Below are 18,556 nucleotides of genomic sequence, written 5' to 3' on the forward strand. Positions count from 1 at the left end.
ATATGTCCCTTACTCCACCAGGAGCCGCTAGACTGATGACAATGAGGGGGATAGCGATCGGGAGGTAGGGGAGTTAGGAAAATTGTTTTCTTCGTTGTGGCTATATTATTGGTCGGATCGGAACGTGTAGATTTAGCATCAGAATCATTATTTTGAATTCTGAGATTTCGGTTTTTTTGTATCTTTATAATTGTGAATGCTACAGGTTTTTGGATTAGTGTGGCGGTTGCGAAATTGAATGCATATCTATACATCTCAAGGAGAAGTGTTGATCCGCCGGTATTAGAAAATTCTCTGAAAGATCCCAGACAATTAGTAAGGACGACTTGATACTAATCTAAACGTCCTCAAGTTTTCTGGGAGCTTAAATGGATTCAAATCGCTATTTATAGCAAAAACACCTTTTTCACAACTTAAAGTAGAACAACGGGCAAAAGTTTACAAAAAAGAATGTGAATTCCAAGAACCAGCTTCAAATCCACATTCTAATGCACTAAATAATTATATCCGACCTCAATGCAGAAAAAAAAAACGAGAAGGAACGTGTGATTCGCTTCTGGGGACGCGACTCTACTTATCCCGTGCTCAGTCAGTATATACATTTTTGAGCTTACGACTTTTTAGAATTTTAGAATTAAAAAAAAAATTTTCATTTTTTTGCTACATCAGTTATATACATCTACTATGTATATTCTACATCTAACATGTAGATTATAGATTTACCATTTAGATTCTACATCTCCTCCGCTAGAGGGCGCTCGCGTACGTAACGAGGCAGAATGTACGAGCGAGAAAGAGAATGAGTAGCGGGTCTCTGGCTGAAATAGGCGGGGGAAGCAACTGAAAATTAATTTCTTCATTCTGGCTATAATAATGATCCGATCTGATTCAGATTCGACAATCTGGTAGATATGGTCATTCTCTACAATACTGCTTTTTTAGTTTTATCGTATCTTTAAAATTGTGTCTGCCACAGATTTTCGTCCTTTGTGGGGGCGGGGCGAAATTTTGAAATACACTTGTAACAGTGATGGGTATTTTGCTCGTTAGATTTCTATGTGCACCGCTGACATCACATGTCACATGCAGGTCATAGTCCAATGCAATGATGCCACATGAGTCTGGAAAACAAATTTGGTTGCCCCAGCTCTTATAGTCTCTGAGATCCAGCCGATAAACAAGACGGACGGACGGACAGACGGTCAGACAGACATGGCTATATCGACTCGGCTATTGATGCTGATCAAGAATATATAAGTTAACACATAAGAAATAACATATAAGAAATGAAGTACGAATGTTCATGTGCCACCCTAACGTAGCGCATAAGAAATATGAATAATCATGTGCCGCCCTAACGTATCCAAGTCTGATACTCAAGACGCTGATGCAGCAAATGTCGCCGTAGCGGGTGGCTCCCGTATCCCATTGACCGCCAGCGATCGCATGATTCTGGCGAATGTTGCATGGTCAGCATTCCCTGTTTATGCGCGGCCGGCTCGCCGGCTATGTTTCGGTTAGGTTCAGAATTAAGTTTCAGTTTAAGATTTGACAAATAAATGAACGGAGCGTTCATATTAACTCCGACACGAGTCGTAAAACCTTAATTAACATAATTATATTGTTGAGCCTTAAGGGCCAACGAAATAGAGGGCAGTTACCCTCTCAACATAACCTTCAATAGAAGACCTAGTTGCCAAACGGCAACCACCGCCCCCGCTGCAAGAGCGGGCCACGGGAACCCGATCGCTGCCGCCGGAGCCAACGCAACGGAGACCGCAGTTTGGACCAACATAGTTTTAAGATAATTTATATACTTTATGGGGTCGGAAACGTTTCCTCTCTACGTTACACACATCCACTTTTACCAAAAATCTAATATGCCCCTTAACTCTTTTTTGAGTACGGGTATAAAAAGCGTAGGGGACCTATTGGACCTACCTACAGGATAGGATGGTGGGAAAGGTATATCCTGTTACAAAAAAGACTGGATCTCTGATCATAACATGATTTATTTACACACATCTGGATGAACTTTCCATAGTATAATTTATATACAAACATTAATGCATTGACTTTTACTCCTGAAATGCTGAAATTTAATTTAAATTGCGTTAAAATGCAAGGCCATATTACAAATTTGACGAACTTAAATCCAATACAGACAATGCTTCGTCTTTTTCTTCTTGCAACTCCTTTCCAGTTAGATTTAATTTTGATTTAGCAACATCACTTAGGTCCAAACCCTCAACGATTTTCCATTTCTTATTTATAATGACAACTGGAAAAGAGAAAATAACGTCCTTTGGAGAGTTATAGCTGCCATCTGAACATACACCCATTGATACAAATGTTCCTGGAGAAGTACCATTCCACCAGTCATGCATATGATCGCAAGCGGCTTTAGCTGCTGACATAGCCGATGACATTTTACGAGCTGCAATTACAGCAGCCCCACGCTTTTGAACAGTTTCAACAAAGGCACCTTGTAAATATATATTATCATTGACAGCATCAGCCACAGATTTTATTTCACCATTGATAACCACTTTTCCTTGTCCAGCATCTGGGTATTGAGTGGATGAATGGTTGCCCCAGATTATTATGTTCTTAACGTCGGATATAGGAACTCCCAACTTTGCAGCTATTTGTGAGGTGGCGCGATTTTGATCTAATCGAGTCATTGCAGAAAAATTTTCACGTGGAATGGATGGCGCATATTTAGCACAAACAAAGGCATTAGTGTTGGCAGGGTTTCCAACAACAAGAACTTTTACATCTTTTTTTGCTAACTTTTCAATAGCTTGTCCTTGTGCTTTAAAAATTTTTACATTTGCTGATAGTAGATCTTTTCTCTCCATTCCTTCTTTCCGTGGCATGGCGCCTACAAGAAAGGCGGCCGAAACATCCTTGAACCCAACAGATGGGTCTGTTGTAGGTATAACTTCAAGTAACAAGGGCAACGCACAATCCGCTAGTTCCATGACGACACCCTCAAGAACACCAACCATAGGCGGAATATCCAGTAAATGCAAGATAAGAGGTTGTTCAGGTCCAAAAACTTCTCCTCGAGCGATCATGTATAGCAACGAATAAGCAATTTGACCAGCAGCTCCAGTCACAACAACTCGAATTGGTTGAGCCTAAAAATATAAGAACCATATTGTGTTTTATTTAAATAAAAATCGTATTTATGTTACGCAAGTTTATAAGAAAATGCAAAAAATTTGTATACCCTACAAGGGGGAATTGTATGTATCTCTCTCAATCAAGTAGAGATTCTGATTATAATATTATAAGTCACATATATTAATACATCCAGATAATTGAATCTTTTTATACCCGTACTCAAAAAAGAGTTAACGGGTATATTAGATTTGTGGAAAAGTGGATGTGTGTAACGCCCCGCCTCCGCCAGCCAGAGAACCGCTACTCATTCTCTTTCTCGCTTGCACACTTTACCTCGTTATGTACGCGAGCGCCCTCTAGTGGAGGAAATGTAGAATATAAATGGTACAGCTATAATCTAAATGCTAGATGTAAAATATGCATTGTAGGTGTAGATGTAGCTAACAGATGTAGCAAAAATATGTTAAATGGAAAATTTTTTTTTTAATTCTAAAATTCTAAAAAATTATAAGCTCAAAAATGTATATACTGACTGAGTACGGGTTTAAGTAGAGCCGCGTCCCCAGAAGCTACTCACACGTTCCTTCTCGTTAGTTTTATCGTATCTTTAAAATTGTGCCTGCCACAGATTTTCGTCCTTTGTGGGGGCGGGGCGAAATTTTGAAATACACTTGTAGCAGTGATGGGTATTTTGCTCGTTAGATTTCTATGTGCACCGCTGGCATCCCATGTCACATGCAGGTCATAGCCCAATGCAATGATGCCACATGAGTCTGGAAACCAAATTTGGTTACCCTAACTCTTATAGTCTCTGAGATCCAGGCGCTAAACAAGACGGATAGACAGACAGACGGACAGACAGACATGGCTATATCGACTCGGCTATTGATGCTGATCAAGAATATATATACTTTATGGGGTTCTCTGCGTTACACACATCCACTTTTTCCACAAATCTAATATACCCCTTAACCCTTTTTTGAGTACGGGTATAAAAAGCAAAAATTATTATTTCTGGTAGCTTTATCACAAAAATTTTAATCAGGAGACCTGAAATATAAAAGATATACAATTTTATTGTAAATAATAGGTTTCCTACCACACCTTTTGTTAATCCTCAATGAGTTCGTTTTCGAGCTTCATCATCCACGAGAATTAGAGTTGATCGTCAGCCAGTTCATCGAAACTAATCTGCTCCGGTGGATCCCTGCCTGAACGATTGACCTCGCTTGATCAAAGACCGAACACCTCAGTTGGAAGGGGCTATTTTTTGCATTTGTATGCTGCTTTCCAAGTTAACAGATGAGATAATAGTATCTGAATCATGGAACACGTCCGCGAAATTTTCTTTTCGGACTCATTTTAAATACAAAATTTAATAAATTTTATTTTGACTCTTGGCACCCTCTTCTGCAAAATATCCCACAGGAAGTATCTTGTTCTCTTTTATATCGCTTGAATGCACTAGTATTTTGTGAACTGTCGCAGTCATTGACATTACATTTGGTTGCTACAATGAACTTTGACATTCTGAAAAGCTGATAAATGCATCTATAAAGCAGACCTGAGCACCTTGTAGCTTCAGCTTACTGTCTGGTAAATATTTAATTTTAAAATGCAAAATTGATCGGTTGTGCTCAACACTTTTTTCAAAATTTTGACTTTAAAAACTCAAGAAATGTCGAAAACAAATCGTATTATATTATATTATATATTATATTATATATCGTTCTTATATTTTTTGTGAGTAGATGCATCAATTAGGCGTCGTTCTAAGTATTTATAAAAATCGATGGAGAAATGACTCAGCTAAAATTGGTTGACCAACCCTCCAAAAATCACATTTTACCGTTTCAAACGTTGCTGCCTAATTTGCCTAATTTTTTGTCTAAGAATCAAGATCGCATTTCTATGCGCACCAACGCGCAGATAACCATGATATACATTTTAACAAGAATTGAAATTTCTACAAGATGCATTAAGTCATATGGTTCCACGTGTGGGCACTTTTTTTATACGCCTCTTCAAAGACATATTTTTGTGACAAATTTATACTTGTTAAAACATGAGTCATTAAACATAAATATGAGTGAAATTTTTACAGTTCAAACTCATAAACATATATAACATACCTGTCTGAATCGAACACATTGTAAAGAAAGCACTTAAATTGATAAATTTATAATTTTTTAGCCCTTTTTACAAGATGAAAAAATAACTTTTTGCACCAACATTCGCCTAGCGATAGCAAACAGCTGACTTTAACAGCTGTTAGCTTAACAGTGACGCGCACTGTTAACTTCTTTTTTTTCGTAACTTTAAAGATCAATGTTATTCGGATATATGAGGTCTACAAATATATTATTTTAACTACTTTTGAAAAATGGGTTTTCACCAGAAAAAGTGGTCAAATTTCCCATAGTGCAATGTAGCTTTTTTTGCATTCTTCCGACCTATTCAGGGCTGCATCAACCCTCAACGGGGCCCTAGACAATCATCAATCTGGGGCCCTCCTTTTTTCATTTTTATTTTTGTTTGTTTTATTTGTATTTTTCTCAGAGGCAAAGGCTAGCCGAAAAGAGAAAGGAAGAAATAAAAAATAATAAATAAATTGAGTGGGGATGAGAATGACTTTAGAAATAAAGTCTTATTTCTTCTAAAAAAAAGTCTTCAAAAAAATTTTGGACGCTAATAGTTGGCGCAACAGAACATAGGTACGTCCTGTTGATTTTGATACATGTTTACTTCATGACAGTGGGCTACTACATGGCTACTCAAATGGGTGTATTGTCAATGCATAGTTTCTCCAGATTGTTTGTATCATTAATTTTTTAAGCAATTACGTAGGCTGCTATTTAATTTTCTGTCCACTATCCATTTCAGGGATGGTCCGTAAGGTTTTGCCGTTCCGAAAATTTCCAGTTATTCCACCATACATCGGGATGTTCTTAATTCGCACGTTTCTGTGCGTCATTTTTTCGATAATTTTCAAATGCAACCATAAATATTTGACATTCACAACGAAAAAGTGCCATTAACTACGAAAATGTAAACAATGACAGACAGGAAAATGGTAAAAACAACAAAACATCTGATATGTCAGAATTGTCTCCGGCACAATAACACGATTTGTGAACTATCCTCTGGGAATTCTTTTATGAATGCTCTGCAAAACTCATGCAGGATATTGCACTCTGTATTGCTGACAGCCTTCCGACTATTCTGTACTCAGAAAAAGAGCCCAAAGTATACATTTTTATGGCTATACAAAACTTTCCTAAAAAAACGCCTCGTTATTTTCGGTTACATCATTCTCCCAAAATGTCCCAAACCGCTTCTCGGAAAACTTAGAATATAAATTTGTATTTATAACATTGATTGGATTTAGTAGAAGCAGGCACAAATGACCACGCTTCAGTGTTTTCAAAACAGATATCCATTCTATTAAATTCTCCTCGTCAATGTTGGCCTCATTATTATCATCCAGCAACGAAAGAAAAACCATCGAACTCGAAAAAAAGAAATGGGTCGATTTGGATCAAATTTTGTTCAGTTGTTCGTATTTGCCAAAAGAATGTTTTTAGAAAGAAAATTTTGGAAAAACCAACCTTCGATCGCGAAAAAAGTCATTTGGTATTTGTTTCATTTATGAAAGTAGGCGAAGATGCAATTGTCATAGTTGCAGATGAGTTCTAAACTCGAGATATTACACAAGGGAACAAAATTGATCTTTTTGTGTGTTGATTGAAAACAGATTGAAGTTTTTTATTAATTTGAGGTCGCTGATTTCAAATATGATCGCCATTTTTTTCCATCAGATCTCGTTCTTAAGTTACAAGTATTAATAGTATTATTGAATTTTTTCCATCAACAAAAGTTCAAACGGTCATAACTTTACTCCTCATTCAGCGATTTAATGGTTTTGCAAAGATAACAGTTACATTTTTAAGAAAAAAGAACTAGTTTTTATGACACGTTGAACTTGAAATTTTTGGATTTCAAATTCAAAAATACTTTTAGTACCTGTACCTTAAAAACGCGATCCAATTGAAAAAAAGGAGATCAGATTTGAAATCAGCGACCTCAAGTTAGTAAACTTTAACAAAGTTCTAGGAAACATGGCTCAGTAATGGTTGATTAAATAAAAAAGAAAAGAAACAAAAATTACAAATTTTAATTTGTTTATTGGCTGGGGAGGCAATTGGGCTTTTATTAGCTTTATGAAAAATTATGTTAAAGTAGCTTACTATTTACATTTAATCTCTAAACATAATAATTCTAATTTAAGAAAATCTTATAAAAGGAATTTTTTTTGATTAGTTCCAAGTACATTATAATACTTATAACTTTCTTTTTGGACTACCGATTAGAATGAAATAAATTTTATCTCATTTAAAATATGTATAACTAAATGTTTTTAGACCAAAACTTTGATTTTTGTGGCTATTTTTTTTTTATATTATTTTTTAAACAAGAAAATATTTTTTGTCTTTTTTTTCAAAACTGCAACGATATCACTGAATCTGTTGGGCAAATCAAAATCTAGGCACGACTTGAAGACAGTATTGTTGGCGAGTTTTGGACTTTTTAAGCTGAATATGGTTAACCGTTTCAAGTTAGCCCACTCTCGCTCTTGTAACTTTTTGTGCAGTAACGCTCTCACTTATAAGCTGTTGCTGCAACCACTCTCCTCTCTCATCTTTTACTGATTTCGATTTAAGCATTGCTCTAAGCATTTGCTCTGCACAGTGGTCTGATTGCTATTTGTTTTGAACTTTTTTTCCCCAAAGTAAAAAAAAATAAAAGACATAAATATGAAATTTTCTGTCGTCTGTGCCAAAAAAACCTGCAAGAAGCAGATCACCCATGACCAGCCCAATATCCCCTGCTGGCTTTGCGAAAGCGTAGTGCACGCAAAATGTGTAGGGATCTCGGGCCGTGTAGGAGACGCCATTTCCCAAAACAACGGCCTACATTATAGTTGTGAGGAATGCCGTGCTGTGGAAAACGACATGCGTTCGTTCATGAGGCAGACGCGGAGTGGCCTCAAAGAGCTGATCGTAGGCTTTAAACAGCAATATGATCGGCTCTTGGCCATGAACACTCAGTTCAGCAGTTTATAGCTATATAGTTTTTATGGCTGAGTCTCCGAGGCGCAAGAAGTCTACTCCGCGGGACTTGCAAGTGCCGACTGCCTCATGTCCGCCGGCATCTGAAAAACTTACTCCGACCACTCCCTTAGTGCAGCAGTTGATTACGTTTGCTACTCCAAGGGCAACGATCGCTGCTGTTGATGCAGATTCGGGAGCCGAATGCGTCACTTTGGAGAGTATGCAGTTAGAAATGTCTGTAGAGTCTGTGTCCATCGAGTCCGCACCCAACCCCTTAACTATCCCCTCAGTTTCGCTCCCACCAGCTAATAGATGTCTAGGACCACCGGATACTGCCATCACAGGTACTAGGCCTGTGGTGCCAAAAGCACTGGTGGGAGTCCCACCAAAGCGACAAGTTTTTGTCTCGCGGATAGCCCCTGACCTCACATCCAATGATGTGACCGCTTTTATACAAAGCAAAATAAAAGCCGTCGGCTTAAAGGTGGAAAAATTTAACTTTTCTTACGCCAGGGAGATATCTTCCTTCAAGATAAGCGTCTCCCCAACTCAATTTGAAACCATTTGTTCCGCCAAGTTTTGGCCGGATCATTTGGTGGTTAAAGAGTTTAAGGCTAAGAAAAAGAATAGGCCCCCCATTACTCTTCCTAGCATTCAGACCAGTGCTCCATCTCCATCCTCATCTTCCACCTCTACTTCCACCCATCCAAAAAACTAACTTCCTCTCTTGTAGTTACCTACCAGAATGCTAGAGGCTTGCGTAGTAAGCTCAGCACTCTTTTCCTTGAGAGTCTCGCATTCTCGTCCCACGTTATTGTGTTCACCGAGACCTGGTTAAAGCCGGACATCCTTAGTTCCGAAGTTTTGGCTGGTCGGTACACAATTTTTAGAAATGACCGTTCGTCTCGACGTGGAGGTGGGGTCCTTATTGCAGTGGACTCAAACTTCACGTCGGAACATTTCATGATCCAGGTTCAACAGGACCTGGAATTTCTGTGCGTAAAACTGATTCTCTCAGGCTTTTCCATTTTCATTACTTGCTCGTATATTCCACCTTCCTCGGATATCTTAATATACGAGCATCACCTGTCCGCTTTAAAAACTGTTTCTTCCTCGCTATCAGATAAAGACCATATGATAGTTCTTGGTGATTTAAATTTGCCAGGTACTGTTTGGTCTTCGGTAAACGAGTCTAATAACCTTGTGCCAATGTCACGACATGACTTTATCGACGGCTTGCTAGACCTATCCCTGTCTCAAGTCAACCATGTGAAAAATTCCTTGGGTCGATTGCTTGATCTGTGCTTTGTCTCGGATCCGACCATAGCGTTGTTAACCCGAGCCCTTCCGTTCACTATACCTGAAGACTCCTACCATCCTACATTCGAAGTGTCAGTCGATATTGGCAATAAAAATAGTCCAGTCTAAAAAATTTAAAATCAAGACTTTATAAAAAATTTCGAGAAGTTGGTTCTCCCTCTTCTCTTTCTCACTATGTAATAGCTCGGTCAAATTTCTCCGTTCTTAACGCTCAATGCTATAAAAACTACCTATCTCGATGCAGTATACGATTTTCACAGGACCCTAAACAGTTTTGCAGCTTCGTAAATAGTAAGCGTAGAACGTCCGCACATCCATCCTCGTTATCTTTTCTCAATATGTCAGCAAACAATGTTCAGGCAATTGCCGATCTTTTTGCCAAATCTTTGGCAGATCTTTTTGAAAGCTTCTCTGGTCAGCCGTACCCATACAGTTTACCAAGGTCGAATGGCATCTTCAGCCCCTTGTTAAATGAAATCTCACTGCTTCATGATCTTGGACTAGTTAAGCCGGTGTTTTCACCAGGTCCCGACGGAGTTCCCGGCTGTGTACTTAGGTACTGTGCCGACGTCTTTGTGGACGTGGACCCTTGCTTAAACTATTCACCCTATCCATTAACTCTTCATGCTTCCCCCCCCATCTGGAAAGAATCTTTTATTATTCCGCTCCATAAGAAAGGTAGCAAGTCTGATGCAAATAATTATAGAGGTATATCTAAGTTATCCGCTATTCCTAAAATGCTTGAAAAAATTTTAACTCCGCACTTGTAACATCTCTGCAAATCACTTATATTTCCGTCCCAGCACGGATTTATAAGGCGACGATCAACAACCACAAATTTATTAGAGTTTGCCTCTTTTATCATTAAAGGCTTTCAAGGTAACTTGCAAACGGATGTCATTCACACTGATTTTAGTAAGGCATTCGATTCTGTAAACCATTCCCTTTTAGCACAAAAACTTGACCTTGTCCTTGACCTTGTCCTCTTCAAAAACTCCTTCTCTTCACCTGTTAAGGTTACTTCTGGAGTACCAAAGGGCAGCCATCTAGGCCCCCTACTATTCACACTCTTTATTAATGATCTGCCTTCAGTATTAACAAACTCTGGAGTACTCATGTATGCGGATGATGTTAAACTTTGTGTCCAGTATAAGGACATTTCATTTCACTCTCGCTTGCAATCCGATCTCAATAACTTTCAATCATGGTGTTGTGCAAATATGTTACACCTAAATGCCTCGAAATGCAAAGTAATGACATTTCAGTTCAGAAGAGACTCATGTGATATCACACTGCTACAAGTGTATTTCAAAAAATCGCCCCGCCCCCTTCTGACACAACAACGGACGAAGATCTGTGTCAGGCACAATTTTAAAGATACGATAAAACTGAAAACGCAGAATCGTAGAGAATGACCATATATACCAGATTGTCGAATCTGAATCAGATCGGATCATAATTATAGCCAGAATGAAGAAATTTTCAGTTGCTTCCACCGCCTACTTCAGCCAGAGACACGCTACTCATTCTCTCTCTCGCTCACACACTCTGCCGCGTTCAGTGCGCGAGCGCCCTCTACCGGAGATGACGTAGAATCTAATACACATAGTAAAAGTAGATAAGAGATGTAGCGAAAAAAATGTAAAATGTTCCCACGTGAAGCGACTCACACGTTTCTTCTCGTTTTGTTTAAATTACAAAAAAAAATATATATATAAAAAAACCATGGCTCATTAAAAATGTTAAAGCCTGAAATATGTCAAAAACGTGTGTTTGGTTCGTTAGGAAAAAATGATGTTTGTGTTATTAAACAAACCAAAAAAAATTTTACAAAATTATTGCGGAACGATTCACACAAAAAATCTGCGACATAAAAGCGCAAAATAAACTTTCCATGATCAGGTATTAATCAAAAGGCGACAGAAAAGCGCAAAGGAAATTTTCCATGATCAAGTATTAATCAAAAGGTGACTGCCGCCGAGGCTCAAGCCAAAGTAGGTAAACAGCACCGCGCGACCGTTCTTACGTTTCAAAGGATAGCGAATCCTTCATGTATGTACATATTTAATTTTATTATATAATAAAATTGTGTATATTTGTACAATTATGTAATTGCATATTTTTTCGAGAGAGAAATAATATATTCACGTTATGACGTTTTTTATGATTATATTAGAGGGCGAATGAAAGTTGAATATTATAATCGTACATGTAACTATGTGTGCACATGATATGTAAATACACAAAACAAATATTAACATTTTACATTGATTCGATTACAAAAATGCATCTATATGTGGGTAGTTCGTATATTTAAGGGCAATAAACATATGCTTAATATTTAGTATTCATCTTACCATTTTAACACAATATTTCTGCTTTCGTTAATGACGCACTTTACCTAATGCCAATTAGAATAGATGTGGATATCGATTGCGCTATCGGAACAATCGATGGTTGCACTACTTATAATAGTTTAATAGCCTATTTAACCTACATGAGTTACTTATCGATAGTTGAGTTAACTCAAAAACTCAGAATCTTTGTCAACAGTGGCACAAACTCGAGTTATGAGTTTTAACAACAGCACGTTCTGCGTGTTTTTAACAAAATTTTATTTATCAACCAAATTATGAAATAGACAGAAAAAAAATGGGGCTACTTTTCATGAATAGTTCTCAATGAAGCCTAGTACCTATATATATATGCCATATATTCCGCTCGGTGCCCAGTGAGACCAAAATGGGCAAACTGTATGCTTATACCCTCTGCACACTAAACCCATCCCGGGGGAATGGTGGGAGATTTTGAATGATGTGAGACACCGATTCACACTGTCACCATCCACCATTTATGAAAAACAGCTGATGCACACAATTTGGTGCGGAGGAAAATTTGTTCACTTTTATAATTAAAATGAAAATTAATATTAATAATATTTTAATGGTCGTGAATGTGATTCAGCACCAAAATATATTCTTGCACAGTCTAATGCTAATTGCTGGGCATGGATGATGATAATGAGGCCAACATTGAATTGGAATTTATTGGAATGGATATCTGTTTTGAAAACACTGAAGCGTGGTAATTTCTGACTGCTTCTACTAAATAAAATTAATGTTATAAATACAAATATATATTCTAAGTTTTTCGAGAAGCGGTTTGGGACATTTGGGGAGAAAGATTTACCCGAAAATAACGAGGCGTTTTTTGTTGTGCCTGAGACAATTATGACAAATCAGATGTTTTATTGTTGTTTTTAACATTTTCCTGTCTGTCATTGTTTATATTTTGGTACTGTATGGCACTTTATCGTTGTGAATGTCAAATATTTTTGTTGCATTTGAAAATGATCCAAAAAATAACGCAAAGAAACCTGGTGGAATAACTGGAAATTTTCGGAATTTATGAACCAACCCCGAAATGGATAGTCTCCAGTATAAAAAGGCTGTTAAACTGTTCGTGTTTGTTTACAAACAGAAATCTGCTAAATTTTAAAATTTTGCAGTAAGGCAAGCAGAAATGTCTTATTTGTGGGCGCTCTAGAACTGGAGAACCACAATGCACACAGCAATATGTTTGGAAATTGATATGCAATGACTGCACCATCAAGTGGCCCATGCAACACCAAGCCGAAGACTGTTTCGCGCGGAACCCAGGCAGAAACCCAGCCCCTCCTCCCACCCTACCGACCGAGGGGCGCTGCCGAATACCGAACCGATCGCGAGCATGCAGGAAATATAGGTGTTAGACTAAAAGTCGAGGAATATTAGAGATAAAAATACAACTCAAAGAGCTAAACATGCAAAGAGAGCTAAGAAATAGTACTAATTACGGGAAAGCTATTTAAATATTAGTAATTTAAGAAAAGGAAGGGACTTAGTGGTGGGTATTATATGGTAGAGGGAATTGAAATCCGAGCATAGGATCCTAAATGGTTCGTGCAAGGGAGAATTTGATTTACACAGTGGAAGGAACAAAAGAATCAAGTTTCTAGTATATCTAATAGGAATCGAAAAATTTATGTGGCTCAACAAGTCAGGGCTATCTACGTCACCCTTGATCAAGTTGTGCATAAAAATCACCCCAAGCATTTTTCTACGACTAACTAAGGATGGAAGGTTTTTTAAAAGCAATCTACGAGGGTAATATGGCAGTCTCACACCTGCATCCCAGTTACGGCCACGCAGAGCAAAAAGTAAAAACTTTTTCTGAACTGATTCTATACGGTCCTGGTGTACCTTGTACTGGGGGCACCATACACAAGAGCCGTACTCTAAAGTCGGACGAACAAGCGAGATATAGAGAGTATTCGTTATATAGGGGTCGTCAAATTCCTTTGACCACCTCTTTATAAGCCCAAGCACGCCCATGGCCTTATTTACCATGATAGAAATGTGTTAAGAAAACTTTAACTTTGGGTCTAATTTAACACCAAGATCATCAACCAAGGTAATTCTCTCAAGAGAACCACCGCAGAGGCTATAAGGAGCCAAAAGGGGGCTGGAGCGATGAAATGACATTACTTTGCATTTCGAGGCATTTAGGTGTAACATATTTGCACAACACCATGACTGAAAGTTATTGAGATCGGATTGCAAGCGAGAGTGAAATGAAATCTCCTTATACTTGACACAGAGTTTGATATCGTCCGCATAGATGAGTACTCGAGAGTCTGTTAATACTGAAGGCAGGTCATTAACAAAGAGTGTGAAAATTAGGGGGCCTAGATGGCTGTCCTGTGGTACTCCAGAAGTAACCTTAACAGGTGAAGAAAAGGAGTTTTTGAAGAGGACTTTGAGACCAATATTGGATTAGTCCGATCCTGCGGGACAGAAATCTAATCAACAAGATTTTTATTTGCTTTAAAATTATCAAATTGAGTAACGGGTTTAAGATGAATAATATCCATATAATCGGTATTCATTTGTCTGCATTAATAAAATTTAATTTGTCTTCATTATTCCACTTTTGTAGCTAGCTTTCACTTGTTTCCTTTCATTTTTAATGTGTTTGTGTGTGTTGTAAGTGGGGGAATCTGGTATCCCCTCCCATAGAAGACGGTGCGGCAGCGACCCGCATGGAGCGGCAGGAACCAACGGGGCACGAGACGTAAGACCGCGAGGAGATCAGCCACAGGCCTGGACCTGCCCCGTGCGAACCGTAAGCCCCCATGGAGCGGCAAGAACCCACGGGGCACGAGACGTAAGCCCGCGAGGAGTAGTATAAGTGTTAAAGGTTTATTTGAGTTGTATATTTGTAAGACTAGAATATAAGAGCCGCATGAAGTGGACGCTCGGTGTCCTCCTTAAGGCACTGAGAGTGCAAGAAAACCAAGCGAGCTTTTGGCAGGCGGTGCTACAGTGCGAGGCCCGAAGGCGAAGCCTCGAGCAGTCCAGAGAGAGACGAGAGGATCAGTTAGTGCGAGCGTGGTAAACCTACTAGACGTCATTGTAACAGAGAGGCGTGTGAAGAACAATAAAGATACGAGATATAACCAGCAGAAATTTGTGTAACTTTTCTTGAGTGGCAGAAAATCTGGACGGGAAACGGTGCGGGAGTAGTCAAAACACGCAAGTGAGTGTGCCCCGGCCAAAGATATACCTGTGCTTCAAAGGGTATATATCATTGACCTGACTTTCTCGCCACTCCCGACTTACGGTTGTCGGCTGCCCTTCTCCCAGTCTGTTTGTACATGGGCGGCGTTGCCCTTGAGAGGGGAGGAACTCTGGCAGAGACTGAGTTCAACTTCCCCAGCCAGAGCCCCGAGCAGGGACCTGACGGCAGCAGGGGATGCGACACATCCACGGCCTAAAGAACCGTAAGTCTGTCGCAAGCGATGATTCTCTCATTCCACTCGGCGAGCGCCGCAGTTGTCTGAAGACAGGGAAAGAGAGAGAGAGAGAGAGAGGCCAAGGAGAGATCAGAGGTTTGGGAGCCTTGTGCTTGTCGTTCCCTCGTGTTCACCCGCGCTATTTGTTGTATTTGATTCTCTTTACAGTGCAGCAAAAAGGGTGACGCTGTGGTGGGATCGCTGACCGAAGAATTTTCGGCAGTGCGCGAGACACAAAAGGGAAGGGAGGGCAAAGCGTGGACCGAAAAACGTACGGTAAGCAGCGCGTAGCTGCATAGCATAGATTCCCGTTAGATAGGTTTTGTCGTTGTGAGTGCTGGTCTGCACTGGGCGTACAGTGGGACAGATCGGGATTTCAGGGGACCAGAATCATAGGTCTGGAATGGGTTGAGCCAAGGAACGGAAAAAAATAAATTAAACAAATTAAACAAATACGAATTAAAATATGTACCAAGAAAATAAATAATAACAAATAGATCAAGAAAAAAAAAAAAAAAAAAAAAATTAAATAAGTAATAATAAATAAATCAAATAAATAATAATACATCAATTAAATAAATAATAATACATAAATTAAATAAATAATAACAAACAAATAAGAATGTCCCAAGAAGAACTAGGGGAGCCAAATCTACCGAATCCAGGCGTCAACGTGGGTGGGGTGTTTCGGAGGCGGCGAGATGAGCTGATCGCCATGGCCCTGGAGCTGGATTTGGAGTGTCACGGACGGGTAGAGGGCCTGCGTCGTCGGGTTGCCCGCTTCATATCGCAAGGGCATCACTCGACAGAGGCGAGGGACCGGGTGGGCACCCTGGAGGCCAAGTACACGCAGGTGAAAGCCGCAGAGAGACCGGATGCAACCTTCAGCCTTCAGAAGGGGCTGCCGCTGCATAACTCCAAGGTCGAGATCGCTGAGCTTCCTAGAGCAGGTGGAAGACAAGATGGTCTCCCATCGGATCGACGCAGAGGGGATGCCCAGCGCGATTGATGAACTCTGCGGTTGTGGGCCGTGGGCTACGGGAACAGCCTTGGGAAATGTTTCGGGCGGGCTTCCTTAAGTATTTCCTACCCCCGAGATACCATGATAAGTTGGAGGACGAGATACGAAATCGCTTGCATAGGGAAGGTGAGACGTTTTTGCAGTATTCTAAGGCAATCATGGCAATGATGAGGGATACGACGCGTGCCGTAGTCTGGCGCGAGCCTACGACAACATGGCTGTCTCGTACAAGATACTTATACGACTGAGTGACTGTGCGACGATTGGCCAGCTCGCCCAGTGGCAGGATCGAGGTGAAGTACAAGGGACGGGGGGACCCGGGGTTGAAAGCGGGCGCGTTCACGGTTCCGGCTCCAACGACCATGACGGGGGGAAACCAGGAAGCTCAGCGGAACCCGTTCCGGGATGGCCCAAGTCAGGTTGGCCGCAGCCCGATGCCGATAGCCGAGGAACCGAATCGCATGGTGACTCAGGCAGGGGATCAAAATTACGACGCGCGACGGGCGTGTAGGAGATGAGCTGAGAATGACCATTATGCCCGGAAATGTACCACGGATCCTGTTCTGTATCACGTGCGGTAAGAGGAACGTGCTGACCAGAGAGTTTTGTCCCAGGGGAGGTTCGGGAAACGGATCCCATCCACACTCCGGGCAGGGCCGAGTGGTGGCATGAACGAGTTTGAACTGAGGAGAGAGGACAGGCTGAAGGTCGACGGGGGCCGGATCGTGGCGACAGTGGAGATCGGGGGTCGCCTGATCTCTGCCACCCTCGATACCGGCGCGAGGCGGAGTTTCGTGATAGCGGGGAAGCCAGTGGCCTCCAAGGCGTACATAAGACTGGCGGACGGGTCGTGTCTGGAGACCAGCCGAACGCTCAATGCGGAAATCAAGGCGTGGGGTCGGAGAGTGACTTTGTCAGTACTGGTGATGCCATCGATAGTCGAGCCGTTGATCCACGGGATGGATTTCCTGGGGGCGGTGGAGACACGGGTGCAGTGTGGGTCCCTGGGGGTCACGAAAGAGGCGGTTTCGTACGTCAAAACATAGCTGAGCACCGGATCGTCGTCAGGGATGACAAACAGCGCTACTACCCCAAAAACCCGGCGATGCAGTGGGTTGCTCTCTCGGTGAACAGGTGGAAGAGCTACTCCAGACGGGGGAGGTGGAGCAGTCGCGTAGTCCGCGCAGTGCGCATGTGTGTGGATTATCGATAGCTGAACGCCTACTCGGTGCCGGATTCGTATCCCGTGCTTGGGATCAACCATATTCTGGAGAAACTTCGGCGAGCGAGGTTCATCTCGACGCTGGATCTAAAGCACGGATACTGGCATATACCGATGGCGGCAGACAGCAGGGAGTGCCTTTACAGTGCCTGGAAGAGTCTCGTTCCAATGGCGTGTAATGCCGTTTGGGTTGCACTCCGCTGGTGCCATATTCCCGCGAGCCCTGGACACGGTGATCGGACCCGAGATGGAGCTGCATGCCTTTGCGTGCTTGAACGACATCATTGTTTTCGGGGAGACCAAGGAGCAAGGTGCCGGCTAACCTGAAGGAGGTGTTTCCGCGTTTGCGAGCCGCCAACTTGCGGATCAACCAGAAATTTTTCATATATGCTTTTATAGTTCTTCCGCACACCACGAAAACCATTATTTTTTTCCTCGCATAAGTCTAGAAGTGCCTGTAAAGCCAAATGGGTCCACAAAAATCTCGCATCTAATGACAAAATTTATTTATTTTAACGTTCAACTTTACGACATTTGAGTTAGCCATGTCTCTCGTTATATAACTGACATTAGCCTCTGCTCACTAAGCACTAAGCCCGAGGGATCATAGTGAATATTAGACAGGTATGAAACACCAATTCAAACTGGAACCAAGTTTGCTAGCAGAAGATATAAAATTGATATATTTTTCGAGTGGCTAGCAACATACCAACGAAAACCAACAAATATCATCGGAAACTTTTCTGGTATCTACCGACCTTTTTTTTGGTTGATCTGAGTCAGAGAACGGCATTGGGTGATTGCAAATAAGTTTACACAAAAAAATCAACCGATTAAACTGACTCGGCGTTGACGGATACACATTTCCATGCCCACATATTCCCCAGATGATTTTAAATCACTCAAACTTTGCCTTCTTT

General features: G+C 40.8%; 1 protein-coding gene across 1 annotated transcript; it reads right to left on the bottom strand.

Moving 5' to 3' along the window:
• Positions 1 to 1,994: 1,994 nt before the first annotated feature.
• LOC111072076 (malate dehydrogenase, cytoplasmic) lies at positions 1,995 to 12,023 on the bottom strand. Its single transcript, XM_022363702.2, has 2 exons — positions 11,918 to 12,023; positions 1,995 to 3,143 (listed from the first exon to the last, which is right to left on the bottom strand). The coding sequence occupies exons 1-2, from the start codon at positions 11,918 to 11,920 to the stop codon at positions 2,133 to 2,135; spliced, it is 1,014 nt and encodes a 337-aa protein (XP_022219394.1). The 5' UTR covers positions 11,921 to 12,023; the 3' UTR covers positions 1,995 to 2,132.
• Between the last annotated feature and the right edge of the window lie 6,533 nt (positions 12,024 to 18,556).

This window comes from Drosophila obscura, unplaced genomic scaffold (genome assembly GCF_018151105.1).
Source record: "Drosophila obscura isolate BZ-5 IFL unplaced genomic scaffold, ASM1815110v1 contig_137, whole genome shotgun sequence".
In the NCBI taxonomy this organism is placed as follows: domain Eukaryota; kingdom Metazoa; phylum Arthropoda; class Insecta; order Diptera; family Drosophilidae; genus Drosophila; species Drosophila obscura.